Genomic DNA, 26703 nt, shown 5'->3' on the forward strand with positions numbered 1-26703 from the left:
TGCCACGGCCTGACGTGTGTCCCGCCAGACAACCTTGCGGGAGTGGCATCCACGCTGCCCGTTGATTTCGATGTTTCCTCGCACCCGTCGTAGGCACCGTCTGTCCTCCACCTGCTGGTCCACTGAAGCTTCTCGACATCATTGGCCGTCTTGTGTTTTGTTGTGTTGCAGGCGAGGTTTGATTATGGGGGTCTGGAACTCCCACACGTCCGTGGGCAACATTTTGGGGTCCTTGATTGCCGGCTACTGGGTGTCCACGTGCTGGGGCCTGTCCTTCATCGTGCCCGGGGCCATTGTGGCAGCGATGGGGATTGTGTGCTTTCTCTTTCTCATCGAACGTAAGTACCCCGGCCTTGGAGATGGCGCCCCGGGAGGGCCTCGCGGGGCGAGTTGTTAAGAGAACGGGCTGTGTTGGCCCCTCGTGGGCCCGCGGTCGCCCTGGCTCTCCCCTTGCCAGGTAGCCTTCTGTCTTCAGGTCTGGCTGGGTTTTCTGTCGTCTCCTGATTTCTGGAGTAACTGATGTTGAGATTCCTCCCATCCCAACCTGCCCTCCTGCCCCGCGGCGCAAGGTGCGCGTGGCTGGCCCGGTGCCGGCAACGTCACGTCTGCCCGAGGCCTGCCACGCTGCTCACCTGCCGGGGTGCAGCGCCCAGCCCGCGTGGCCGCACCTGCTCACCTGTCTTGCCGACGCAGACTGGTACCTCGCCGGCTTGTCTGTCTTCTGATAAGATCTACCTTAGACAATGTCACCAAGTCATTGCACAACCCAAGACCGGATGTCCTAATCAGGTGAAGAGTGTTCTACCAGAAACTCAAATTCTTTGCCCCATTCTAGACTCAATACCACACTCTGACTTAATTGAATTTGAAATCAGTTTTCAAAGTAGAGATCCGGCAGGGACAAGGAGTCCTGGCAGTACCTCCAGTGGGAGAGAAGCTGCCGAAAGTGTCGGGTGTCGAGGCGTCCCCGTCCCACGAGCTGTTCTGAGGGGTCACGTTTGGCATTTACTTCTTTGATTTGGCTTCAGGGAAAACAAAATCATATGGTGCAGCACAGCTCCCCACTGTTGACTCCCAGGTAGGGACCCTCAGGAGCCCGGCTACGCCCTCCGTGCTGGGCATTCATTGTCACTTCAGCTCTGAGTTCGGGCTGCCGGCTTCGTCACCCGGGACGTTGAGGTCTGTTTGACCCAGCTTCTCACTTCTTGTTTCTTGCTGCTAAAGGTAACCTTTCCGTCTTAAAGTGACTACCATCAGCTGTGCGGGTGTGAGGCTCCAGGCCAGCCTTGTCAGTGAGAGCGAGGCCGTGGTCCGCTGAGGCCTGGGGTGCACCGCGGGCGGGCACGGGGAGGGGTGGCTGCGGCTCACCCCCTCTTCCCCCTCCTCCGGGGCCGAGGACACTATTTGCAACGCGTCCACGTGGCCAGGACCAGTGAATCGTGAGACAGACAGGGGTTTAGAGCCACCTCACCCACATACCCAGCCTGTGGCGGGCAGCCATAGCTTGGGTACCACGGAGTTCCGGGAAAGGTCCCTGTGTCCCCTGTTGTCTCCACGCTGGCTCCCTGGCACCTGGAGCTCGGTCCCGGGGCTCTCCAGAGTGTTCCTTACGCATTAGTCATCTGGAGAACAATGCGTGTCCTCTTTGCTCGTGCGCAGGGGCCCCCGGGTGTGTCCACGGCACCTTTTTTTTCTCTTCCCCAACCAAGGAAGGGTGGTTTAGGGGGAAAGAGGAAATGTGACACGGAATGAGGTGTGTGGCAGGAGCGATTAATCTGCCAGCCTGGCCGGGATCGTAGCACCGTTCGGGTCGGTTTTCCCAGGCGGGGCCTCGTCCCCCACTCCGGACAGGGTTTCCAAGAACAAGGAAGCTGTGGTTCGTCCTCCGTAGGAAAACGAGAGCCCCCTTCCCACGGAGCCACCGCTCCTGTGTCTTCCGAGGGGCGGGACAAGGCAGAGAGGGTCCACGCAGGGCTCTCCTGGAGCTGCCCTCCCACCAGCCCTGGTCGGGGACCCCCTCTCCGTCCGGTGCCTGCGGTGACCCCCGAGCTGCTTTCCCGGCCCTGCCGAGCCGTGAGGCCAGGGACCCTGCCCAGGAAGTTGTCCGGAGGCTTACAGATCCCCGGGGACAGACGCACACCCGCGGACCTGCACTTCGTTCTCCTGCTCCTGGGTCGTCCTTGACCTGAGGAGAAAGGCCACGTGCTGACCACGGGGGCGGCCTGAGGCACCCTGGGCAGGGCGGTGCTGTGGGACGGAGGCCTGGACTCGGAGCCCGTGTCCCCGGCCCCGTCCAGGCGGTTTTGCGCCCTCGCCACAGGCGACACGGGCCCTCGGCCGAGCCCCTGTGCCTCCCCTCCACTGCTCCACCCGCGGTGTCTGCCCACTCCTCCTTCCCAGCCCCCCCACACCCTCCTGCTCCCACACCCTTCACGGTCTGGGGCAGGTTTCTCGGGGAACCTGCCCCCCCCCCCCCGCCCCCAGAGCCAGATTAGTCACCTGGTCCCCGCCCTCACCCCACCTCGCCCGGCACTGCCTTCGGACTAGGCTTACCCTGTTCTGTGCCCTGGACTTGAGTCATCTTTCAGGCCCTCTGAGTAATTAGTGGCCCTTCTTGTGTCACCATTCTGTGTCACCGTACAGCAGGTGCCTTCTGTGTCCCCGGCACCGTGCCAGGCTCGCTGCAGGTATAGTCGCGTGGACCTCCAGGGCCGTGGGTGCCCTGCCCCAGGTCACACGGTAGACGGTGAGGTTGGGGTGTAACAGGTGCCTGCTCACCCATTCAGACTTTCTCGCACTTTGGCCACAGACCCCTTAGGTCCCTGGGATGTGTTCTCGTGGATACGGTTCAAAAGGTTTTTTTTGTCATTTAGGTGATAATTAAAAAAACCAAACTCTGTCATAAATGCTATTTTCTGTCACAGAGACAATATGCATTTGAGAGACGTTTTCCTGCAACAGAGAGTGTAGGCTTTTCTTAAGTCTGTTTGTCAAACCGGGGTTCCCTAGGACCCAGAGACTTGAGAGATTATCTCTGGGGCTGTGGGAACTCTTCTCTTAGAAAGCGTCTGAGAGACGCCACACATGGGTGTCTTCTCTGCCACCGTCGCTCCGTTACGTGAGCCCCTTTCTCCCGGTGAAGTGAAAGACTGGCTTTGCTCGTGGGACGCGCACTCCCCTGACCGCAGCCCCCCTTCCCGCCCTCGCCGCGCACGTGAGGCGGCCTCCACCCCTCCTCGCCCTGCCTCCGGCCCCCCTGTCCCCGCAGGCCCTTCTCTTTCCTGCCGGGGATGTCGGAGCCCCCGAGGAGGCCCCCCGACGGGAGCCAGGAGGAGGTCGACAGGGCTCGTGACCCCATCGCTCCGGCGCGTGGGCCAGACTTGCCATCCGTACCTGTCGGCAGGGGACCTCATCCCGCAGTACAGCCCCCCCGACCCCCAAGTGGGCCTCTCTACTCTATGCCACCCTGTCTGGGGAAGCCCCCTGCCCCCGCCACGCACCCCGTCTCCCCGCAGCCGTGGTCGGGGGGGCCTCTGTGCACGCGGCTCTGACGGGCACTGCCGTGTGCTGACCGCTGACTTTCCTCTGGAGGTGGCGCCTCTAGCCGGCCTCGTGGGACGAGGTGCTTCTGTGGTCCCCTGACATTCCCTCGTGCCGGGACCCCAGGCGCCATGCATGAGCTGGTGTGAGCAGAGAGAACCCGGCGTGCAGGCTCAGACCCTTCCCGTCCTCCTCGCCCAGGCCCTGGCCAGGCTCTCGTGCATGAGGCCCGTCTTCGCGTGTCCCCCGTCAGCCCGGGTCCACGTGGACGCAGGGCACGTCAGCCTAAAGGAGGCCGCTTGCCCTCCCCCACAGCAGAACAAAACTGGGGCCTTTCTGCCGGGGGAGGGGGGACCGTGTTCTGTCCCCGTGACCGGGAGGCTCCGTGTGCACGGTGATGACGGCCAGCTGTCAGGACGGGCGATGCTGCCGGCAGAGCCCTCAACATAGGGGAGGCCAGTCGACGTGCACCTTGCTGGTTTCTCTCTGCTCCCTCCCCACCCTTCTCGTGACCGGGGTCCCTCCCGGTCCCCCGTTCTCAGGCCCCTCTGGGTCGGCCTGGGAAGCCGCTCTCTGGCATGTCCCATCCGAGCGTCCTTTGTGCTGATGCCCCGTACAGTGAAGGCCGTATCGTGGGGACTGGCCGAGCCTCATGAGGAGTGGCGACCCCTGACTGACCCTTGGGGACCTCACAGGGGCCTCCCTGGGGAAAGCCACTTGCGCACTGCTGATATCTCTATAAGCAGTGACGGCACATCTCAGGTGTGCTACCGGGACCGCCAGTGCCAAGCGGCCACGCACGGCGGACGTGAAAGAGCTGCTGGTCCAGCAGAATGTGTGTTCAGTCCGGTGGGGCCCCCTGTGGCTGTCACCCCCGTGTCCCCAGAGGGAACTCAGCTGTGGGAAGTTGAAAGTCACCAAAAGTCACAAAAAGACCCGGATTCTGGGTAGGAGGAAGGGCCGGGCTGTTTAAGGCAGTGTCTGGGTTCCAAAGCAGGGGGTCCTGGGGGCCATCTGGGTTTCAAAGCCGTTCCGAAGGGACCTGTGTATCCCGTTAGGGCGGCCGTCTGGCTTCCGAAGCAGGGGGTCCGCGCCCCCCAGCTCCTGGAGGCTGTGAGTCTGGCTGTCGGCTCTGTGGCTTTGCACCTGTCCTTCCTTCTTCGCGTTTCGATAAAAGGCATTTTGCTCTGTATCACGATAGATGTTTGGTCCCCACTAACTCTTATTCGTAATTCATTCCGTAATGTTAACGAGCCCATCACATATGTTGAAAGTGACCAGCTGCTCCAAAGAGGCTTGTCCCACGTCTACAGTTCCTTCTGATTCCTGTCCTTACGTGCGTTTTCCATGGCCTGTCATCGTAGCACACATGTGCTCTGCTTATTTTTATATGTCCCACGTTTTCACACGTGTGACGGTCTCCCTTTGCCGGTGGCTCCCTCTGCCATGCTGTGGGCACTGGGGGAGCACGTGGTCCCGGGGACGGAAAGAGGGGGCGTGGGGCGGCCTGGCGGGTTGACCAGCTGCAGCCTCACCCCGCCGGGCAGCCGTCTTTCCCTTCCGTCTGGTCAAGTATCAGATGGCTCGTGGCAGTCTCATTTCTTGCGGTGGAAGCTGTCAGACCTGGGTTCACACGTTGCTCTGTTTGGTGTTTCAGATCCCAAGGACATCGCCTGCTCTTCCTCCCTGGTGGCGGTAAGGACTCCCTCTCCACTCCTCACGTCTGCCAGGACCGTGTGCCGTCGGCTAGGTGTCTGCCGACCGCCGCCAGTCTGGCTGGTCTGTGTGGTGTCAGTGGGTAGCCAAGTGTGGACAGGGTCCCACCCTCGAAGTATTGGCAGTGCCAGGAGAGGGCTAGTCATGACCGTGGCGACAGACCCCCAGACAAGAAGTTTGGAGCAGTCCGGGCCGCGACGTCCCCCCCCCAGAGGCTGACCTGAGGCCGGGCCCCTGCTCCTCTGCCGCGCCCAGCAGGTGGTGTCCCTTCCCCGGGCGGAGCCCCTGTGGCCCTCACGCCCAGTTCCCCGCTGACCACGGAGCAGTCCCCGCGGGCCACCCTCGCTGACTTCACGTGCACGTTTCCTGCCTTCCCTCCAGCCCACGCTGGGCCATCGAAACAGCCCGCCAGGGTCCCTGCAGCCTCAGATGCGTCAGCACCCCAGCCTCTTCCTTCCCCCGTCCTCTGTGCTCTCACCGCTGGAGATACGTTCGGGCCCTGCCTCAGCACCCCCTGTGCGCCGGTGTGGAGTCCCAGCGGGGCCTCTCCCTGAGCAACACGGTCACACAGGGCACTGCCCGCCTGCCACCCCCGTAGAGGCGTCTCAGACGAGCCACGACCCAGTAATCTCTCCACCTCACCCCATAAACAGCCGGGCCCCGGCTGTCCCCGTCTCAGTCGGGGAACCACTGTCCCCCCTGTGGGCAGGCCAGCTCCTGGGACGTCACGTCCACCAGGCTGGCCCCTGGCACCGTCCTCTCCCCTCTGAGCCACTGCTCATCAGTTTCCTCAAACACTGAGCCCTTGCTCCTCCCAAACCCATGTTTCACGCTTTGCCTGGGAAGTCAGGGCACATCACTGACTTGATTAACCGCCTCCTACTCTACCCGGCTTTACCCAGTACATCTCGTTTACTCCTTGCCGCTGGTCTCCCCAGTGGGAGGTGACCGCGCAGGCAGGAGCTCCTCTCGCTCACGGCCAAGGCCCACTGCTCCCGGACCAGCGCCCGCCGCAGTGCAAGAGACGGAGCCAGAGACTCCCTCTTGTTAATTACTTGGAGCCTTTAAGCACAATCTGAAAAGAGGGGTTCTGATGCCTTATTGAATGAAAACAAACCCGATTTTGAAAATCACGACCTTCGGGAAGGTTAACACATTAAAAAAAAAACCCATAGTTGATACTGTAAAACATTTTAAAAGCCATTTTCCTGCCGCGAGCATGAATTTCCGTTTCAAAGCTCGTAAGGATCGGGTTTTGGTTGTGCAGTGACTAGTGTCCGTGAAAACGCCCTGCCCTGAATCGCGCTGCTGACCCCGGCAGGGCCTCTGTTCCACACTCGTTAGAGAAGGACACTGCCCTGTATCGTTTCTACAGGCCTTTCCATCCGTCACTGAAAACTGTCAAAGCCAGTAAGGACGATTAGGTTGCCGTAATCAGCATTTTTACGTTTCCTTATCCCTCAGTCTTGGCTTATTCATCAAGAAAGATCTTCTTTCCACGTCTTTTGTCTGAGGGTCCAGAGCCCCCGATTACCTGTTGCTTTATCTTAGTCGTGTGTCTCGCTCCCCCCGGCGCCTGTCCTGGGACGTGTTGCACGGTGCCCCTTGCTCTGGGGTGGCCACTGCGGTCGCCGCCGTCCGTTCGGGAATCGCTGTAACGCTCTGCTCTTCTGACCCAGCATTCGAGGGGCCACGAGAACAGCGCACACAGATTCAGGCTGCAGAAGCAAGTCTTCGCGGACGACGAGAACAAGCCCCTGGTGAGTCGAACGAGCCCCCGCCGCCTTGCGGAAATCCGAGCCCTGCCTCGGTGACAGACTTGGGCCTCGCGTTTCCTGCACGAGACCTGAGCCTGCCCCTGCGCGATTTCTTTGGGCAGCAGGCTGGACTTACTTTAAGTCTGTAATCAAATTTGGAAGCGATGCCCTCATTCAACAGCTGTGCTCAGCGTTCAGTGTCCCAGGCGTGCTCCGCGTCAGGCCACGCCCTGAGCGGCAGTCACACTGTCCCCGCTGCTCCCGTGGACTCAAGTTCTGGGGGGGCGGGTGGGGGACAGAGGGGAAACCAGCAGTTTCCTGCAGCAGCTAAATGCCAGGCACAGAGCCCACCGAGACGGGTGAGCGGGCGCTGGTTCAGGCCTCGTGTGGGGAGCCATCCCTAAGCAGGGGGCGTGGACAGAGCCGTGAAGGGGGGCGGGCCTGAGCGGACCTGGGCTAGGAGGTTCAGGGGCCACACAGGGAGGGCTGGCGAGTGAGGTGGGCCCAAGAGATAACGTAAAATCATCTCCTAGCCCTCTGCACTGCCACTCCCGTGTTACAGAGGAGGAAACTGAGGCACCGAGTGCTCAGCTGCCCGCCTGGTCCTCCTCAGAAGGGAAGCCTCGATGCAGCCGGTGGGCCTCCTCCCTCCAGGATACTGCCAAGAACTTTCTCGTATGGCTCCGCTTCACTGACCACACTGAGCCACAGGGGCATTTTGGATTCGTTTTAGTCATTGAAATAACAAGCTGTTTGCTTTTTCAATCAGACAGCTAGAAGGATACATGCTCCACGTGGGCTTCTTTTTTTTTCTTTACTGCCTAAGGAAGTTTATTTGTGGTGGCTGAAGTAACTGAAAGGGAAAAATGACGTCTCGCACGTCTTGGTTCTCGGAGTTGGGGGAAATGCCGCCGGAGTCCTGTAAACTCTCTACTCTCAGCTGAGTGTGCATGTCAACAATTGGGTGTGTTAGTTCGGGCCGCCGGAACAAGAATACCGCAGACTGGGTGGCTTAAACGACGCGCGTTTTTCCCTCGCATTTCAAACGTTTGTTTCTGGAGGCTGGAAGTCCAGGATCAAGGCACCGGCAGGTCTGGGGTCTCGCAGACGCCTGCCTTCTCCCTGGATGCTCAGAGACAGAGCACAGGGAGAGACGCGGGCTCCCGGGGCCTCTTCTCACAAGGCGCTGACCCCATCGTGACCTCTCTGCCCACCACTCGGGGCTTGGGGTCCCACATGGGAATTTGGGAGGAACACATATAGTCGGTCCACACCACCAGATGTTAATCGATGTCCAAGTGGCTGTGACTCCCCTCTGGCTGTTACTGAAGACTCACCTTTTCCTCTGAGGCAAGACCCCCAGGCCGCGTGTTCTGGCAGCGTGCCACCCGGTACGGCTAACCACGTCTTCTGAGCGTAACTTCCCTCTTGCCTTCCGTTGACCACCATGTCACCAGAGAGACAGTGGCATGTTTAGAGGCCCTGGCGGGTCTTTTCAGGCCCGGCCACACCGCAGGCTGGCCTTGATGTGCCCGTGACCGGGCAGATTTTGGTCCCATGTCCCTTACGCGGCACCCACTGAAGTGGGGAGGGGGGGGGCTCTTGGGTCACCAGGCAGGATGTCCCTCCAGTTTGGCAGGACACCCTGTTGTCCCCTCTCCCGGAGGGACCGAGCTCGGATCCGCGGGGCCCAGAGTTGAGCAGCGCCCACCCCCTCATCACCTTCATCACCGTGGCGTCTGGGCCACGCGTGATTCTTAGCAACTTGGCGAGAAAAGACGTGAAGCCAGGGGCGCGTGGGGAGGCGAGTTCGAACAAAGAGGGAGAGGCTCAGGCATCACGAGCCAGGTGGACCCTCTTCCATGGGGTTCTTTGTGATGCTCGGCTTGTGGCTGGCTGGTGGGAATTTGTCACCCTCAGAGGCCCACATCACCGTCATCCTAGGCTTCTCTGAGGGTCTTTCTGGCTGTCTGGGGCTCAGCCAACGCTTAGCGCTGAGTGGGCGTTTTAATGCCAAAGGTGATTCCACGTGGCGCACCGGTGGGAATCCACGCTCTCTGGGGGAGACCTTCCTCCGTGTGGCTGCGGGCAGCACAGGGCATGCCGTGGGCTTGGGTTTCCGTCGGGGCAGCATTGCACGCTTCCCCTCCGCCCGCCGTGTGCGCGCGTCTGTGTTCATCGCATGGAGCCCTTTTGCCCTCCGAGTCCTGAGCCTAGGAGCGGGCTGCCTTGGCTGAGGAAGCTCTGCCCCTGCTGGTGCCGTCAGATCCCCTGGGGCTCTTGGTGCCCAGCTTCCCATGTCCGGTCCGCCCGGTGGGTCTCTGGCTCTATAAGGAGGAGGCAGATTTCCTCCCCTGTTTGTTGTGGGGTCTTTTTGTTTTTGTTTCTGTTTTTTACATTGAGAGAGAGAGAGAGCAAGCACAAGCAGGGGAAGAGCAGAGAGAGAGAGACTTTCGAGCAGGCTTTCATGCTCAGTGAGGGGCCCCACTTGGGCCTCGATCCCACAACCCTGGAATTAAAACCTGAGCCAAAATCAAGAGTCAGACGCTCAAGGGACCGAACCACTCAGGTGCCCCACCCCCTGATTTGTCTTACAAAACCCACCAGGACTTCCCTTTTTCCCTCTGTCTCCTCCAGACACTGCCAAGCACTGGAATTTGGTAGGTAGGAGCCCCCAGGCTGTACCTAAAGATGAGTGGGTGTGGGCAGGAGGCCCTTCCCAACAAAGACCAAGCTTGCTTAGATAAAGAGCTGAGGGGCTGGATCCGAGACTTTTCTCCAGCCCAGCGGGCAATCCAGACACGCTTTACGGAACCAGGAAGGGCTGTGACCAGGCGGGTTTCTGTGTACAATTCCTGCTCTGAGTTAGAGGCGCTCTTCTCCTCTTGGCTGAGCAGGGTCTGTTCCCTCTATGTTTTATCTTTATCTGGCTGAATCTCATCCACTGGTGAGTCTGTTTTCGTGTTTACAAAACACCTGGCCTAGACCTGAAACGATAAAAATGCTAGAAGAGAACACAGGCGGTAATGTCCCTAACGTTGGCCACAGCAACTCCTTTGTAGCTGTGTCTCCGGAGGCAAGGGAAACATAAGTGAAAATAAACCATTGGGACTTCATCAAGAAAAAGCTTCTGCACAGCAAAGGAAACCGACAAAACCAAAAGGCAACCTACCGAATGGGAGAAGATATTTGCAAATGACATACCTGAGAGAGGACTAGTATCTAAAATATATAAAGAACTTATACAGCTTAACACCTAAAAAATAATCCAATTAAAAAATGGGCAGAAGATACGAACAGACATAAAGAAGACATCCAGACGGCTAACAGACACACGAACAGATGCTCAACATCACTTATCATGGAGGAAAGGCAAATCAAACCCACAACGTGGTATCACCTCACACCTGTCAGAACCGCTGAAATCAACACAAGAAACAACAGGCGCTGGCCAAGGTGGAGAAAAAGGAACCTTCGTGCACTGTTGGTGGGAATGCAGACTGGTGCAGCCGCTCTGGAACAGCGTTATGGCGCTTCCTCAAAAAGTTAAGAGTAGAACTACCTACCCTGTGACTCCGCGATCACACTACTGGGCATTTCCCCAAAAAATACAAAAACACTAATTCAGAAGGATACATGCACCCCTATGTTTATAGCAGCATTATTTACAACAGCCAAGACATGGACGCAGCCTAAGTGTCCATGAACTGAAGAATGGATAAAGAAGATGCGGTGTATTATATACAACGGAATGTTACTCAGCCATAGAAGAGGATGAAATCTTGCCATTTGCAATGATGTGGGTGGAGCTAGAGAGTATTATACCAAGAGAAAGAAGTCAGTCAGAGAAAGACGGATACCATAGGATTTCACCTGTATGTAGAATTTAAGAAACAAGACAAATGAACAAAGGGAAAAAAACAAAGACAAACCAAAAAATGGACTTTTTTTAAATTTTTAAATGGGCTCCACACCCGGCATGGAGCCCCGTGTGGAACCCAGGGTGGAGCTTGAACTCACGACCATGAGATCAATAGTCAGATGCTTAGGGTGCCTGGGTAGCTCAGTCAGCTAAGCATCTGCCTCTTGATTTCAGCTCGGGTCATGATTCATTCTCTCTCTCTCTCTCTCTCTCTCAAAAATAAAATTAAAAAAAGAGTCAGATGCTTAACTGACTGAGCCACCCAGGCACCCCAAGAAACACTCTTAACTATAGAGAACAAACTGATGGTCACCAGAGGGGAGGTGGATGGGGGTGGGGGGATGGGGGAAACCGGTGATGGGGATTGACGAGGACACTTACTGTGATGAGCACCGAGTGTCGTGTGGGAGTGTTGAGTTACCACATTGTACACCTGAAACTGATACCACACTGTGTTCGTGATACTGGAGTTAAAATTTTACATATAGTATCTTATTAAGAGAGTATAGTAACTGTATCGACAGCTACACATAGGTATGAACTCATCTGAAAATCTTTATTTTCTCCTATAAAATTTTTTCATACATTTTCTAATTTAGGGTCTTCATTCCATTCGTTAACAAGTGTTTTACATCTTTTATTCAAAGAAGCAGTTTTGGGGTACCTGGGCGGCTCAGTCGATTAAGTGTCTGTCCGACTTCGGCTCAGGTCATGATCTCACGGTCCGTGAGTTCGAGCCCCACATCGGGCTGTGTGCTGACAGCTCGGAGCCTGGAGCCTGCTTCGGATTCGGTGTCTCCCTCTGTCTCTCTACCCTCCCCCGCTCATGCTCTGTCTCTCTCTCTCAAAAATAAATACGCATTTTTTTAAATTTTAGAGGAAGAAGCAGTTTAATGAGATATATGAGATTGTATAGGTTTGGGGAGAGTCTTCATGAAATTGGTGACACCACACACGCCGGGACTGATTCCTGTGTGTATAATCCACACCTGAAAATTCAGAATTAAAAAAAAAAAAAAACACCTGTCCAGCTTTTGGCCTTGACTGCACACCGACTCACCCGCGGCCTGCCCCCCGAGATTGCGGTGGCTGGCCTGGGGAAGAGCCTGAGCGCCGCAGCCCCTCCGAGCCCCGAGTCTGCAGCGTGTGGTTGCTGTCGATGTGGCCTCCTAAGCTGGACAGTCAGCATCATTCAGGAGAGAGACGCGTATTCAGCACAGACTCAGACGGAAGTCTTCCGTGTCCGTATGCTGTTGTGGGACCGTGCTTGGGAAGATGTGCGGTCACACCGGGGGTTGTCATCCCCAGTCGGAAACATCAGATTGTACGCTTACCCGTGAGTGTGTTCGTCCCCAGGCCACGTGGGGCCGGAAGCCAGCCTCCCGGAGGTGTGGATCTTGGGCCGTCCCGAGGTGAAGGGCCGAGGGCGAGGCGCGGGGCTCCCGGCGGGCGTCGGACTGTCCCCCACGGGGACTGTCCCCACCCCCACCCCCCACCCCCGGTCTTCCAGTTTCTGTGTTTCACTGGAAGAGAATCCCGAATATCCAACTTGCACAGGTTATAGCGAGGGAAACGCGACAAAACCGTTCGACTTGGTGGAAAGTGTTCATGCACAGAAACACTGCTTTGGAAGTCTTTGCAGTTCATGGTTCACTCATGAAGAGTGTCATTAGGTCATCCCGGCCCTGGCTGGGCCCCCATCCCCGAGCGGGGGAGCACTGTTCTTTGCTTTCGTGAAGGCACACTTTGTCCTGCAGGAGTGTCCAGAAGCGGGATTCACAGGATATTGGAAGTGGTTTATGAATTTTAAAATAATGCAATTTCTGGTAACATGCCTGCGTCCAGTGTGAGCTCCTTAGAAAACACAGGGCCGTGTGAAGAATTTTTGACCCCTGGAAATTACATGCAATTCTGTCACCCGGCAGTAACCATTGTCAGCTTAGAAGTTAGCTGCTCTCCCCCCATCACTAGATCCTGCCAGTTACCCCGACAGAGAAAAATTGGAACGTGTTCAGTGTTCCTTAAGATCATAATGAAAATGCAGTTCGGAATGTTTTGTTACTCAATGTGACATAAGCGTCAAAACCTCACAAGCTGTTGGTTTGTTTTTACCGCTGCTGCCAGATTATGTTGTTTTTGTGGATGCGCTTTACCCGTTTCTCCCAACGGGGGCGTGGCGTTCACCGTATCGTATTCTTCCGCCTTTCCGACTGTCTTTCACGGGCAGAATCCTAGATTGCCGGGCCCAGGGATTTTGTATGTTTGTAGCGTTTTGTAAAGACCGCCCCCGAGGCCGCCCCCGAGACCTGGCGGGGCAGCGGCTGCCCTAGGACTTGCAGCCTCACTTCAGCCGGATGCCTGCTAACCCCTCATGTCTCTTTTCTTCCCAACGGGCTTCACCGCCAGGACCCCGAGATCCAGTGTCTACTGCTGTCAGACGGAAAGCACCCGGTCCATCAGAGCCACGTCGTCGTCCTCCCGGCCGACGGCGGGGGCAGCATGGCCGCCATCAGCTTCACAGGGGCCTTGAGAATCCCCGTGAGTACGCGTGCCTGGGAAGGGTTTCGGAAAGGGCCGCTTTCGCCTGCTGTGAAGAGAACTGGCCTGTGGATCAAGCTTTAAACAAAAAGCCCGTGGTTCTATAATCCGGGGGTTAGAAATCTACAGCGTAAACCAGAAGCCGCCAACAGTTGGTCTTGGGTCTGAGTGAGGCGCAGGGTCGGCCTCACACCCGGTGCCTGAAAGGTTTCAAGTTAGTTGCCTCCGAGTAGACGTTGACCCGCTTCCTGGACGAATAGGGCTTCCCGTCCCCCCTTGGAAAACCAGAAAGTCTGGCTTCGGCAGAGCCTGAAGCCCCTCCTGGCCCAGCCCCTCCCTGGCCCCGAAGACCCTGACCGAGAGCCCCGGGGAGGCACTGTCCCCGACTTCCGCTCTGTGGTGTGGGTGGGCCCGCTCCACTTTCTCTACCCTCTGAGGTGCTTTTAGGAGAACACAGCTAGTCCACGTGAGCCACGTGTGCTACTGGGGAAGGGGTGAGGGGGAGGGCGAGCCGGGGGGAGGGCAGGAAGCCACCCCAGGACGCACAGCTGCGGTGTGCAGCCTCTGCACCTGTTTGGGGTTTAAAGCTCATGTGCGCTGGTCCGCAGGGAGGTGGCTGGTCTGCGGGGAGGCAGCGGGCCCTCGCTCCAGGCTGACGGGCGTGCGTGGCACCTGCCGGCGGGCGCAGCGGTACGTGATCAGGGCTTGAAGGGGGCCCGGGGAGAAGTGACCCCAGACGGGTGGGGGAGGGGTGCAGGGGTGCGATTTCTTGTGGGCTTAGACTTTTCTTGCATTAAAGTCCTGGGCTCCCTCAGCAGAGGATCCGGGGAGCTCGCAGAGACACAGGGGAGATGTGTTCTTCTAACGTGGCGAGCCGCGGTGGGCAGGGACGGCAGAGCCGGGGCAGAAGCAGGTGCGGAGGGGAGACAGCAGACCCTGCCCACGCAGGGAAGGATGTCCAGGCCCTCGCTGCTGCCAGACCTCGTGGACCACACCTGGAAACGTCTGGGCTCCTGCCCTCGGGTGTGACGGGCTGCTGCAGATTTCACGCCCAGACCACACTCCTCGTGGGCCCTCAGTGAGAAACGGCACGGGGAACACGGGTCCAGAGACCCTTTCGTGACTGGGTGAGGCTGGTCTCCAGCCAGTGGGGAACGTTGAAGCCCAGGCCGGGACTCCCAGAGTCACCAGAATGTGGGTGGCCTGTAGGAGATGCCGGTTTAAAAAAAAAAAAAAAAGTTACCTTTAAAATTTTGTTGTGAATAACAAGCAGCTTTTCTGTGGCGCTTTATGGTCCGGATGCTGGGCTGAGGGTGGGGCAGGGTGCCACGGTCACATAGGAAACGTGGCATTGTGGACGGAGCAGCCTCAGAACCCCAGCCTGCTTGACCCTGGCCCAGCTGCGAACACCCTGGGCGTCCCGGGCAAGTTGGCAACCACTCTGAGCCTCCGCTTCCCCATCTGCGAATCGGGCTCAGCCCTGGTGTAGGACTTGCCTCACGTTCTGAGGATTTCGTGAAACCATTCGTTCCGCAGTGAGCACCACGCCAGGCGCCTGGTTAGCATGAGGCTGGTCACGCGCACGTCCTCATTATTGGGTCACCGCTGTGAGACCCTGACTCTTTTAATCTCGAAATCACATCACTTGGGAGCTGTGTCCTCCGCCCAGTTTTGGGGGGTGTTCCCGCACGCACCCCGCATGCTGCCTTAGGGTTACCCCTTCTCTCACCCAGATTTCCCAGTGATACCCTGAATTACTGTCTCAAAATGCCACCTCTTTCTAAAAGTGGACCTAAACTCGAGCAGGTGTCTCCCCTTAGCTGTCAGGCCGCAGACCTTGGTTTCCTCGGGGAGGCCTACGTCTCTCTTCCAGGTGACTTCCCAGCACCCTCGGTGTGTTGAGCATGGGCAGGGTGCGGGCGACCGTGCGTGCGGCAGGGGGAAGGCTGTTCAGTGTGGGGCGGCTGCCATGTCCTTTGCAGTGGATTCCGGTCCGGGGAGAGAGAGCGCTGGGTGCGCGGTGACGAGATGGCCCCTCCAGGCACGCTGTTGGAGAGCTCCTCTCACCGCTAAGTTCCCAGAGCCGTGCGGTGTGGTAGTCGTGTCTTATGCACTCTGGCCACGCCCTGCAGGAGTGGCCGCGGGCCCATGCGCTGACTGCCCCCCGCTCCCCCATCCCCAGGCAGCACCCTGCCCTATAGGTCCCGCATCCTCTCTCCCTGCAGCGTCTGCAGCTGCCCAGGCCAGAGATGCCAGCCGTTGGCATGGGAACGAAGTCATTCATAATTCGGTCGCACGTGTAAGTCAACCTGCAGAGTACACATTGGGGTAAACACCGGCTCTCTGTCTCCCATTCAGGGTGTGATCGAGTTCTCTCTGTGTTTGCTGTTTGCAAAGCTGGTCAGCTACACCTTCCTGTTTTGGCTCCCACTCTACATCACCAGTGTGGGTGAGTGTGTGCGGCTGGAAACACAGACGTTAAGTTCACGCAGGGCCTTGACCGGCGCCCCTCTCGTGCGCTGGCTTCCGCGGTCTCGGAAGGAAAGGGCACGCGTGGGGCCCGAGGATTTGAGACATGCTTTTGAACCACACAACGTGTGATTAGAGAAACGTATAGACAAAAAGAGAATTCGGGTACGAAAGTTCCGTGGCCGTAATAACCTTGATGGGGCTTAAAGGGCCCACGTTATAGCCCAGCTGCGGCTGCCAATTCCACGGGGCTCTAACTATCTGGGGCGGCCTGCGTTTAAATTTAGGCTGCCTGGAACTTCACGTCACAGCTGCGGCGCGGGGAGGAGGCCTTGGGGATTGAGATAATAAAGGCTGACTAATCCGACCTGGAAATGGCTGCTTGGGGAAGAGCTCTAGTTTTAGGGACAGCTGACAGCTTGTCTTGGGTTCCTGAAGTCCAGCCACGGCCGAAGCTGTACATGTGACCGAACCCACAGCTCCATGGCACCGTCACCCTCCCTGTGCTGCGTGTGACCACAGTTCTTAAAGGAGCCTTGAGTGCGGGGGCTGCAGGCACAGCCGAAAGGGCACGGGGACCATCAGAGGGGCCAGGGGACAGGGCTTGCAAGGGTCCCTGGGAGATGTAGGCTCTGGGGAGTGTGGCAGCGAGGGAAGATGTGGAATCCGGGGGTTCACAGAGTACAGATCGCTGTCAGGGAGGAAGAGCTTTCTCTGCCCTTCAAGGTCCTTGTGGCTGGGCTGAGAGTCAAATTGACACGAGACACATGAGCAGGAGGAAATCAAATGGAGTTTGGTGCCTACGGGGAATCCACAAAGACGTGGACATTCCAGAGACAGTCAGGCAACAGGAGGCCAGTAGGACGTCCTGAGCCCGGGAGGGGGTGGGCTCTGGGGGTCCCGAAGGGGGAGGACGCTAGCAGGAAGGGGAGAGGAGGTGTTTGGAGACAGCGTCTGCCCCACTGTGCAGACCAGGCCCTTAGGTGCAGAGGAGCCTCTGTGAGAGCTCGCTTCCTGCTCGGGCTCTGCCTTCCAGCACGAATGTAGGCAGTTGTGGGCGAGGTGAGGAACGTTCCCGAATCTGCCGGGCTTCGATTGCTTTCAACTGAAAATAGTCTTCAGGTCAAAGTGCCCCTTCTTGGGGCTGCCTGCCCTGGGCCCCCGCACCACATACTCCCCACGGCCACAAGGTCCAGCAGACGTGGCTGTGAGCCCGGGGCAGGAGGGCTGAGTTTCAGAGGGACAGCAGGTGAGGCAGTAAGGGGACCGCCACGTTATGGGGGACAGAGTCTGGGAAGGAGGGAAGGCAGTTGCTCCCTGTCAAGCAACCCCCTCTCCATTAGGGTGGGAAGCCGCACGCGGTGTAGACTGGAGACCCCCCTCTCCATTAGGGCGGGCAAGCCGCATGCAGTGTAGACTGGAGGGACCCCCCCCATTAGGGTGGGCAAGTTGCATGTGGTGTAGACCAGAGACCCCCTCCATTAGGGAAGGCACACCATACTCAGTGTAGACAGGAGACCCCCTCTCCATTAGAGTGGGCAAGCCGCACGTGGTGTAGACCGGAGACCCCCCCTCCATTACGGCAGGCAAGCCATACTCAGTGTAGACTGGAGACCCCCATTAGGGCATGCAAGCCGCACGCTGTGTAGACAGATGTCGTACCTTCTTTCTTCCTTTGTTCCCCCATGATTGCAGAAGGGGTGACACTTTTAGGACTCCAGTCACGAATTGCTGGCTTTTCCAGTCTGAGTGATTAGAAGAAGCTAAGTCCCTTGGATGTATGTGCCTTGAGGACACCAGGAAAGGCTGGACTCGACTGATGGTCCCACATGCGTCCCAAGCCCGTTTCTCCTGCACTGTCCAACCTCAATCCCCTTGGAGCCCAGCGTGGCTCCCTCCCTGTTGTCTCAGGAGTTCCTCGGGGTCCGCCGAGTGTCCCAGGGTGCGCCCAGGTGCCGGAGCCTCTGTGCCAGGCAGTTCTTGCACCTTCGGGGCTGCGCCTAACCTGTGGCTACCCCAGGGACGGACACTGGACCAGAGGGGTGGGAGTTAGGCCGAGCCATGAGGATCCTCCTATTCCGGCGAAGAGCGTTTCGCTTTCATTCTTCCTGCGCATCTCCCCACGTAGCAGCCTCTGCTGTTTTTCCTTTACCCCGAGTTCACCCCTAACTGCGGCTTGGCTCAGGTCATGCCTAGGAGACAGGAGCGCCACGCACGGTCTTACTTTGCTGTGACTTGCTCACGGGGACACTTGTCGTTTTGTTAGATCACCTTGATGCCAGACAAGCCGGGGAGCTCTCCACCCTGTTTGACGTGGGCGGGATCTTCGGTGAGTCCCTCCCTCCCTGTCGCACGTGGACGGAAAACTTGGATGGTGGCATTTGGACACCTGCGTCCGTGTTCCCTCTGAGATGACTTCCTATCGGGAGGAACACGCATTCCCCAAACCGTCAGATCACCCAAGTGGACGTATGGCCGTCACTCTGGGAGGACAGTCCCGCTCGAGGAGGGACGGGGACGTGGCTAACGGCGAGGGTGGACAGGGACGTGGAGAGGGAGATTATTCTCTCCTCACTGCCGTCTTGCATATTCCACTCTCTCTCCGTGGGATCTTGCCCCGGGGACCCAAGCACCCCCTCTGCATTGCAGGTGGGATCCTGGCGGGCGTGATCTCAGATCGACTGGAGAAGCGGGCCTCCACCTGTGGCCTGATGCTTCTGCTTGCGGCCCCCACGGTGAGCCGGGCCCCCATCCCACCCCACCGCCCGCCCTGTCTGGACCCCAAGCCTCCAGGACCAGCCGCCTCCCCCCTCCCCCCCCACCTACACACACCGTCACCTCCAGCCCGGGCTCAGCCCCATTCGTGACTCATGGTTTCTGGATACTGGCCGTGGCCTCAGAACCCCCTCAGCTTGTCCCCCCACTGAGCCTGCCAAGCCTCCTTCCCCAGATGTCTCCCCTGCCCTCTGCACGTTGCTGGGCCACTCTCTTCATTCATCACTGGCTCCCCTTTGGGTGCCCCCTCCCCTGGCCCTGGCCCTGGCCCCTCCCCGACAGGCTCCTGCTCAGCCTCTAGGGTCCCCCACCTCCCCAGGCGGCAGCAGCCCTGCCTACGGTAGTGCTGGCTTCCACTGCTTTGAACGCATTTGGTAACAATGACCTAGGGCAGGTGACCTTCCCTTTGTGTGCCTGTCTCTATTGTCACAACAATAGTACCGTCACTCATCGGGCTACACGGCACACACTTGCCCGCCTGCCACTCGGCTGGGCTGTGTCCAGAACGAGGCCCAGCTGTCCGGCGTCTCAGGGCCTGGATGCTGCCTGACACAGACCTGCAGAGAACCTCACTGAGAAAACGTCAGTGTGGCCCCGTGGCCCCTGCCTCAGGACCCCCTCAGCAGGTGCACCCATTTAGGCAGACGGCCCGAGGAGGGGACGGTCGGACTGAGGCGTGGATCCCAGGGAGAGCTGCCCCAAGCCGTGTGCCCGGCCCTGGGAGCTCAGTGGGAGGCGCCATCAGAGCCCGCGCGTGGGGACAGGGTACCAGGCTTCACAGCGCCTGGCGAGGGCCGCAGGGCCCCCGCTCCTTCTTAGGGGCCCCCTCTCTGGTCGGCTGTCTGAGAACCGCCGGCCCGGGCAGCATCTGGCTGCACACAGTGACCGGTTGTCCCCCTGGTTTTACACCGTTCACAGCTCTACATGTTCTCCACCATCAGCAGAATGGGCCTAGAAGCCACGATAGGTGAGTCCCCACGGCCTTTCTTCTTGTCTTCTGTGTGCGGTTTTTGTCCACACGGCTTGATGAAGCAGAGCAACAAATTAGCGTGGAGGCATTCGGCTTGGTGTAAACGGAGCCTGTGGGGTGGCCCAGATAGTCCCAGGTCCCTCGGGGGGGCTCCTGCCCCAGGAGTGAGGCCTGCCGTCCGCAGGCTTGAGAACAAGCGTGGGAGAGCACGGGCCACCCGCTCCAGGGCCGCGAGGAGGCACTCTGAGAAGCCACGTGACCCCCCGGAAGGCAGAGGCAGGGCTCCACCCCGAGACCTGCACCCCAGCAGGTGAGGACAGGCCAGAGCCCGGCAGGGGCCAGACTCCCAGCTGCCCTCTGCCAGCTGCCTTTCTGAGAGCGGGTGCAGGACGCCGGAGGACGATTCTTTACTTCCTGCAAGCAGTACCATCAGATATGGCTCTGACACTTGGGAAGGATTTTTTTAATGTTTATTTATTTATTTTCAGAGGAGAGAGAGAGAGCAGGGACAGAGAGAGAAGGGGGAGAGAGAGAAGGGGGAGAGAATCCCAAGCAGGCTCTGCACTGTCAGCACAGGGCCGGATGAGGGGCTCGAACTCATGAACTGTGAGATCATGACCTGAGCAGAACCAGGCGTTTCACCAACTAAGCCACCCAGGTGCCCCTCTTTTTTTTTTTTTTTGAGTTTTTAAATTTATTTAGAGAGAGATTGAGCGCGTGTGTGTACAAGCAGGGGAGGGGCAGAGAGAGAGGGAGAGGATCCCACGCGGGCTCTGCACTGTCAGCACAGAACCTGACTCAGGGCTCGGTCTCGAAAACCGTGAGATCACACCCTGAGCCGAAATCAAGAGTCAGATGCTTAACCGGCTGAGCCACCCAGGCGCCCTGGTAAATATCTTTCCTGTCTTAAGCAGCCAGCAGTGGTGATCGGGAGGGAGGCAGGCTGTGTGTGATCCTGTTAGAAGTCATCCAGAAGTCAGATTGCTGACACGAGGAGCTGTGGGTTTCCCGTGACCCACTGGTCCAGAAGCTTCTGCACAGAGGAGTGGTAACCAGTGGCTAATTTGGAAAAGTGAGCCTGGAGGACGGTTTAGAAAGCGTGCCTTTTAGAAGTAAGCACGTTACCCTGCCCGTGGGAGCTCGGTGGCTCTGGGTGTCCGGGTGTCCCTCGGGGGCAGCCATCCACAGCTGCGGGCACAGAGAGAGACAGACAGACAGACAGACACCCTCCCACTGCAAAGCAGGCCAAGGCTGGGGTTAGCGCCAGCCGGCACTGACCACAGGGAGCATTTGCACACCCCCGGCACATCCGTACTCGGGACACCGGGCTTCTGGTCCCTCCAGGCTCTCAACAGTCGCCGCCAGTTGAGGGTCGAGGAAACGGAGCAGCAGGTCCTGTGATTGGGACTTACAGGCGTACCTGGGGCAGGTTTAAAGGAAGAAGCTCACCACGCTGGCCCCAGCAGTCGGCAGTCACCGCGCCCCAGGCGTGCGGGCCTCCTTCCTAGCACCCGCCCACATCGCGCTCAGGCCAGACCCGCGCGTGACACCAGGGCGCTCACCCGGGGGCTGCCGAGACCGTGGGGGCTCTCCCAGAGGGCACCATTCCGCTGCTGAATCCCTCCTTCTGGTTTCTGGTTCCCACAGCCATGCTGCTGCTCAGTGGGGCCCTGGTCAGCGGGCCATACGCCCTGATCACGACCGCCGTGTCCGCCGACCTGGTGAGTGGCCGCGGTCTCGGTGCAGGGCGGGGGCGGGTGCTGGTCAGAGACGGTCTCTGTTAGTAAAACGGTGTCTTTAGAGACGGGGCTTTTTGCCCGTGACTGATACATATGCTTCTGAGAGTCTCCTGAAGCAGATACAGGGAGGTGCTGCCCCCGTTCCATCAACGAGGGTGTCGAGCGAGTTTAAGAGGCCCGTCTGAGGCCCGAGGTCAGAAGGCAGCAGTCCGGCTGGCTCGATCCTCTGTGCTACCCTTGCTTAACCCCGGGGACTGGTGACCATGCACCCCTGAGCCCGCCCCCAGGGCCCAGATCTGAGGTGCACTGGGGTCGGCCCCTCCTTTCACCCGGCCCCCTGTGCCTGGCCCTCTGCTAGTCTCCGCAGAGCCAATCCGGACGGGGACCTGAGCCCCAGAGGACCTGTTCCAGAGAGGAAGCAAGCCCGCGTTCACGCACGCGGCGAGAAATGCCAGTGCCGTGGAGAGGGGGGAGCCACCTGGGCCTTAGAGTCCACAGGAACAACTCACCTGTCCTTCCTGGAGGGAGGGGGCTGCTGACAAGGTGACCTCGGACTCCTGATCATGCCCGTAGAGACCCAGTGGGGGCGGGTCACCCTCATGCGCCTGACACGAGGGACATTCCACACTGTCCGTAGCGGGCACCGACACCTGCACCAAGATACAAGATCCTCTTTAAAAAGTTGTTTCTTAAATAAACAAGAGAGAAGAGTCAAATCCCCCGCAGACAAGAGTTTCTATGGATACCCTGTCCTCCGAGAGGGGAGCGCCCTCTCTGTCCTTAGGTGCGGGCTGTGTACGGTGACGTCATAGCTACAGGGAGGGACCTGACAGACGGCCCCGCCAGGGGACCAAGGTCAGTGCCAACAGTGACAGGGCGCGTGACGGCCTGCACCCTGGACACGTGTTGTGAAGATGTCACTTCACCTCTGAGACCACCCTCCCCAAACCCGCTCCCAGGCTCCTCAGGAGGGAAACGTCCCGCACACGCCAGCAGAGGGCACTTTGCTGTCGGGGTCAGAACCCAGGAAGGTGGGCCGAATTGCCGGGCAGGAGGAGCCCTGGGAGGCGTGACGGCTGAGTCATGTGGTGTCCCACACAGAACGAGGTCAAAGGAGACGTTAGATGAAAGTCCTTGGGTTAGGTAAACATAACGCGTCAGTGCTGGGCTCCTGACTGTGGCAGCGACAGCAAGCCATATAAGGCGGTGACCCAGGGAAAGCGGGCACAGGGCACGCGGCCCGTGTGCCGTCTTGGCAAAACTAACGTGCACCCAAGACTTTTCTCAAGCAAAACCATAAGCAGCAACCCAGAAGCGGCCTGTAGACTTGTGGGCAGGATGGCCGGCCTTCTGGGCGTCTGGCCCGGTGAACCCTCCCCCACGGGCCCCTGAGGCCCCTGGAACTTTCCTGTCTCCAGTGACCCTGCTTCTCTTCTGCATTTCTGTCCAGTCCTCGTAGAGTCAGACCCGGAGCTCACCAGCCACTCGCTCCTTCTCTTGCTTGGAGGCCATGGCAGGCCCCCCGAGGACACGGACCCCATGCCCAGGCAGACCCCATGCCCGCCCCCTTCCCCTCCTCTCCCGTGTCTGCCTGACACTCACCCTGCCCATCGGCTCAGAGCGCTGTCCTCGGCCCCTCAGGCCCTTCCGCTCCTGGGACAACCAGAGGCCCCATCGGGTCAGCAGAGAGGCAGAGGAAGGGCTCTGGGGAGTCCCACCAGGCGGCAGGCCCTCCAACATCAGGCCCCCCTTTGTGCTCCTGCCTGCATGGGGCACAGAAGATGCTGGGAGGGGCCACAGCAGACAAGTAACAGTCATCTGCTCTGTGGGATCAGAGGAAGGACAGAGCAGGGACTCCAGACTCCAGAAAACATGAGTTATGGGTGATTATCACTTTGTGTGTGTGCTTTATTTATATATTGCTGTGCACACGCTCACAAGCATCTGTTTTTACAGGCTTTGGTTTGTGTCATTTTAGGTTTCCAGGCACTTTTTTCCCCCAATCAGTTACTTTTCTTTTACTGTCCTCGGTTTATGCTCCCCCCTCCCCCCAGCCTTGTATGTATTGCTTTTTGAAAACCAAAGCTCCTCTCAGTTTGTCATTTAGGACTTGGCGACCGTCACACTGGTGTCTTGGGTCCTGCCCTCTTCCCCATCCTTCCTGGCATTTGCCATTACCCGGGTTGGGTTTTCAGTACTGCAGAGCCACCGGCACGTGTCACACAAGGCCCCTCGCGGGAACATGGACATGGGCGTTGATGCTGGCCCCCTCCGGGGTAGGGACAAGTCTGTGTCCTTCTTTCCCACGTTGGCAGGTGTGGTGTGCTGAGTAAAATAGTTGCTGATTGAAATAGTTGCTGATTGAAGAATTCTGAGAGTTCTCTCAACCAGAATATGTTTGGACAGATATCTCTGATGGTGTCTTACTGTTGAAAACCCTTAAACTTTGTGTATTTTTCCAAAGTAAGTTTGGATCGGACTAGATTTTAGATTTTTCTGATGGAAGACGCCCCACATTTTGAATTGCTTCGAAAATTGGGTAAATTGTCGTAAGGAGGGGCAGGCTGGTTTCTCACTGATGCAGCTGAGATGGGCCTCACATCTGTTTTTCCCTCTCGTCTAGGGCACGCACAAAAGTCTCAAAGGAAACTCCCACGCCCTCGCCACCGTGACCGCCATCATTGACGGGACCGGGTCTGTAGGTGAGTGGTCATCTTTAGGGCTAAGAAGTTAATTGTGGTCATAGGGGAAACCACATTGTCACATCCTAGTTAACAGATGCCAAGAATTCCAAGGGTCTGGATAATACTAGTATTGGCTGGCCTTTTTTGGGTTTTTTTTGTTGTTGGTTTTTTTTACTGCACAAAACACTCTTTACAGTATTGTTATAATGCTTATTCTAAAAGAAAGATTATTTTTCAAGAATCCTTCAAAGATTATTTTTTAGTTAGGTGGTGTAATGATGCTGATAAAATTTTTTTTTAATAATCTCAGTTAATTTCACAAAGAGAACTTAATCCAAAATTTCATCCAAATACGTAAGACCTACACAAAGTCTTGACAAAATGGAGGATGTCTCTCTTGTCGTAAAGGTGGTACTTACTTAAAATTAAGTATACTCTGTACTTAAAATTAAAAAATATTAACTTTTTAAAATAAAAAATTATTGGGGAGCCTGGCTGGCTCAGTTAAGCAAACAACTTTGGTTCAGGTCATGATCTCACAGCTCGTGAGTTCGAGCCCCACATCAGGCTCTGTGCTGACAGCTTAGAGCCTGGAGCCTGCTTCGGATTCTGTGTCTCCCTCTTTCTCTCTGCCCCTCCCTTGCTCTCTCTCTCTCGCTCTCAAAAATAAACATTAAAAAATTTTAAAAATAAATACATAAAAATAAATAAAAATTACTAATAGTTTTTACTAATGGAAAAATATGGTATTTATAATCACTTAAAGTTCAGTTAGTATTTCAGCAAAGGTGTGAATTTATGTTAATAATTTATTGCAAAAACCAACTAAGGGCAATTTGATTAATTTTTTTACCACAGAGTTCAGATCATTACTGTTGACAAGTTTGGATCATTTAATGAGAAAAGAGGCTCTAACAGTTACCATTAGAGTTACCGTGAAAAACTGATCTTTTCTAAAATGCCCACCTCACAAGCCCATAGGCTGTAGGAACGGTCTAAGGTGCAGATCACGGGTAGGAGAGTAAAGAGAGCATCCCCACGCTCAGTCTAGGGTCAAGGGCACGCATGTCAGAGCGACGATTCACTGTGGCACGACCATAACATCTGAGGTGCATTACGTTACAAAATTTCCACAACCAGATTTTTAAAATTGCAAGTAGAAGAAAGTAATTCCAAAATATGATGTTCAGATCAATTTCAGTATTCAGAAGGTTCAGTCCCCGTTCAGAAACAGGTAAATGGTATATATTTATCAACGAGTTAGGACGAATAGTAAAGGATCGGCCAGCCTTTTTCAAATACGAGCAGGTCAAAAGCACGTGCGGACCCAGGGGAAGGGGGGTGCGGGCGCCGTCTGTCCGCCCTGGTCGGACGGCTCCAGAGGAAGCACGGGCACGTGACTGGCTGGAAGTGGTTTCCCTCCGTGTGAACGAACGCGCACTCAGCTTTTCGCCCGGGCCAGCCGTTGGCACCCCGCGGCCTCTGGGCCACTGGCCTCCTGACTTTACCGCTGCCATTTGGCGACGGACAGAATCTGAATTAGGTGCACGCGGCAGGAAAACTAGTAAGTGCCCAGGCGTAAGAGATCAAGGCGTTGGCAGCCTCGTTACAGCTCCGGAAGAGCATTCCGTAGCACGCTCTGGAGGACGGGGGGCTGCAAGACGCGTGGGTCCTGCGCTCAGAGACGGGCAGGTGCGAACCATGAAGCCTGTTCTTACCCACGAGTCAGAAGGCTGACGGCAGCGTTCTTGACCTCTCTCCGCCTTCGTGCAGGGAGCACGCGCTCTGTGACGGCTCCCTGCCAGGGACCCTGCAGCCTCCTGAACGGGCCTGCCCTGCTCCAGGCGCTGCCCTCCTACGCTGGTCCCTCGCTGGATGCGGGAAGCTGACGCTCAGGAGCTTGGCTGGCGACGCCCGCGGCCACCCTGGAGGATCCTGGGTCGCATCCTGCCGTCACCTGCCGCCCCAGGCACCCGAAGCAGGGGGACTGAGAGAGAGAGGGCAAGCCGGGTGGGGAGGGGCATCTGGGCATCTGGGACGGTCTCGTGGCAGTAAAGCCGAGCTCTTGCCAGACAAAGGCAGCTCAGTCGAAGCACAGTTGCACCTGCCCCCGGGGCCGCCCCTCTGTGTGGCTGTGGGAGGTTTCCCTCCTGGTGGTGCCCGCGGGCATGCGTGCCAGCTGCATAGAAACAGCCGCCGTCCTGTCCTGGGCGCCCACTGCTGTCTCACTAATGCAGAATCCCCACCACTCTCGGCAGCCATACGGCCTCCCTGCGGCTGCTCTCAGACACCAGCGTGTCCCCGTGTGGGGCCTTTGCACGAGCTGTGCCCCGTGCTGGAGGAGCTCCCCTAGGGGAACCTCATGTCTGTGCACTGTGCCCTGCGAGTCTTTGCTCAGGAATAACACCACCCTTTCAGTGAGACGTCTCGGCCCGTGTGGAATGCGGACCCTTATTACCCGCACTCTGAAACGCGGACCCTTGTCACCCACACTCTGGAAGGAGGACCCTCGTCACCCTCAGCCAGGGCCCCTCTACCCTGGCGTCTTCTCCGCAGCACCTTCCACCTGCCTGCCTCATGCCATCCCCTCACC

The 26703-nt window shown here is 57.6% G+C and overlaps 1 protein-coding gene and 1 long non-coding RNA gene across 10 annotated transcripts in view; one reads left to right on the top strand and one right to left on the bottom strand.

Annotated features, from left to right (window-relative positions):
- The window catches only part of SLC37A1 (solute carrier family 37 member 1), an 81911-nt gene that overhangs the window by 46388 nt on the left and 8820 nt on the right, over nt 1-26703 (top strand). For all 8 annotated transcript variants that reach the window (XM_086676050.1, XM_086676048.1, XM_086676049.1 and 5 more), the window contains 10 exons: nt 172-338; nt 5198-5235; nt 6936-7016; nt 13342-13473; nt 15832-15922; nt 18209-18271; nt 18592-18677; nt 19636-19684; nt 21335-21408; nt 24050-24128. In XM_086676050.1, the coding sequence (XP_086532176.1) occupies nt 172-338; nt 5198-5235; nt 6936-7016; nt 13342-13473; nt 15832-15922; nt 18209-18271; nt 18592-18677; nt 19636-19684; nt 21335-21408; nt 24050-24128 (860 nt within the window). The remainder of the gene's footprint in view (nt 1-171; nt 339-5197; nt 5236-6935; nt 7017-13341; nt 13474-15831; nt 15923-18208; nt 18272-18591; nt 18678-19635; nt 19685-21334; nt 21409-24049; nt 24129-26703) is intronic.
- LOC147577646 (uncharacterized) lies at nt 20133-22387 on the bottom strand. 2 transcript variants are annotated; one of them, XR_015240487.1, is made up of 4 exons: nt 21936-22386; nt 21267-21464; nt 20813-21107; nt 20133-20720 (listed from the first exon to the last, which is right to left on the bottom strand). It is a non-coding gene; the product is annotated as an uncharacterized LOC147577646 (long non-coding RNA). The 2 variants fall into 2 exon arrangements; XR_015240486.1 differs by having other exon boundaries at nt 20813-21464; nt 21936-22387.

The sequence above is a fragment of the Puma concolor genome, chromosome C2, assembly GCF_028749965.1.
Source record: "Puma concolor isolate L17-30 chromosome C2, mPumCon1.1.hap2, whole genome shotgun sequence".
Lineage (NCBI taxonomy): Eukaryota > Metazoa > Chordata > Mammalia > Carnivora > Felidae > Puma > Puma concolor.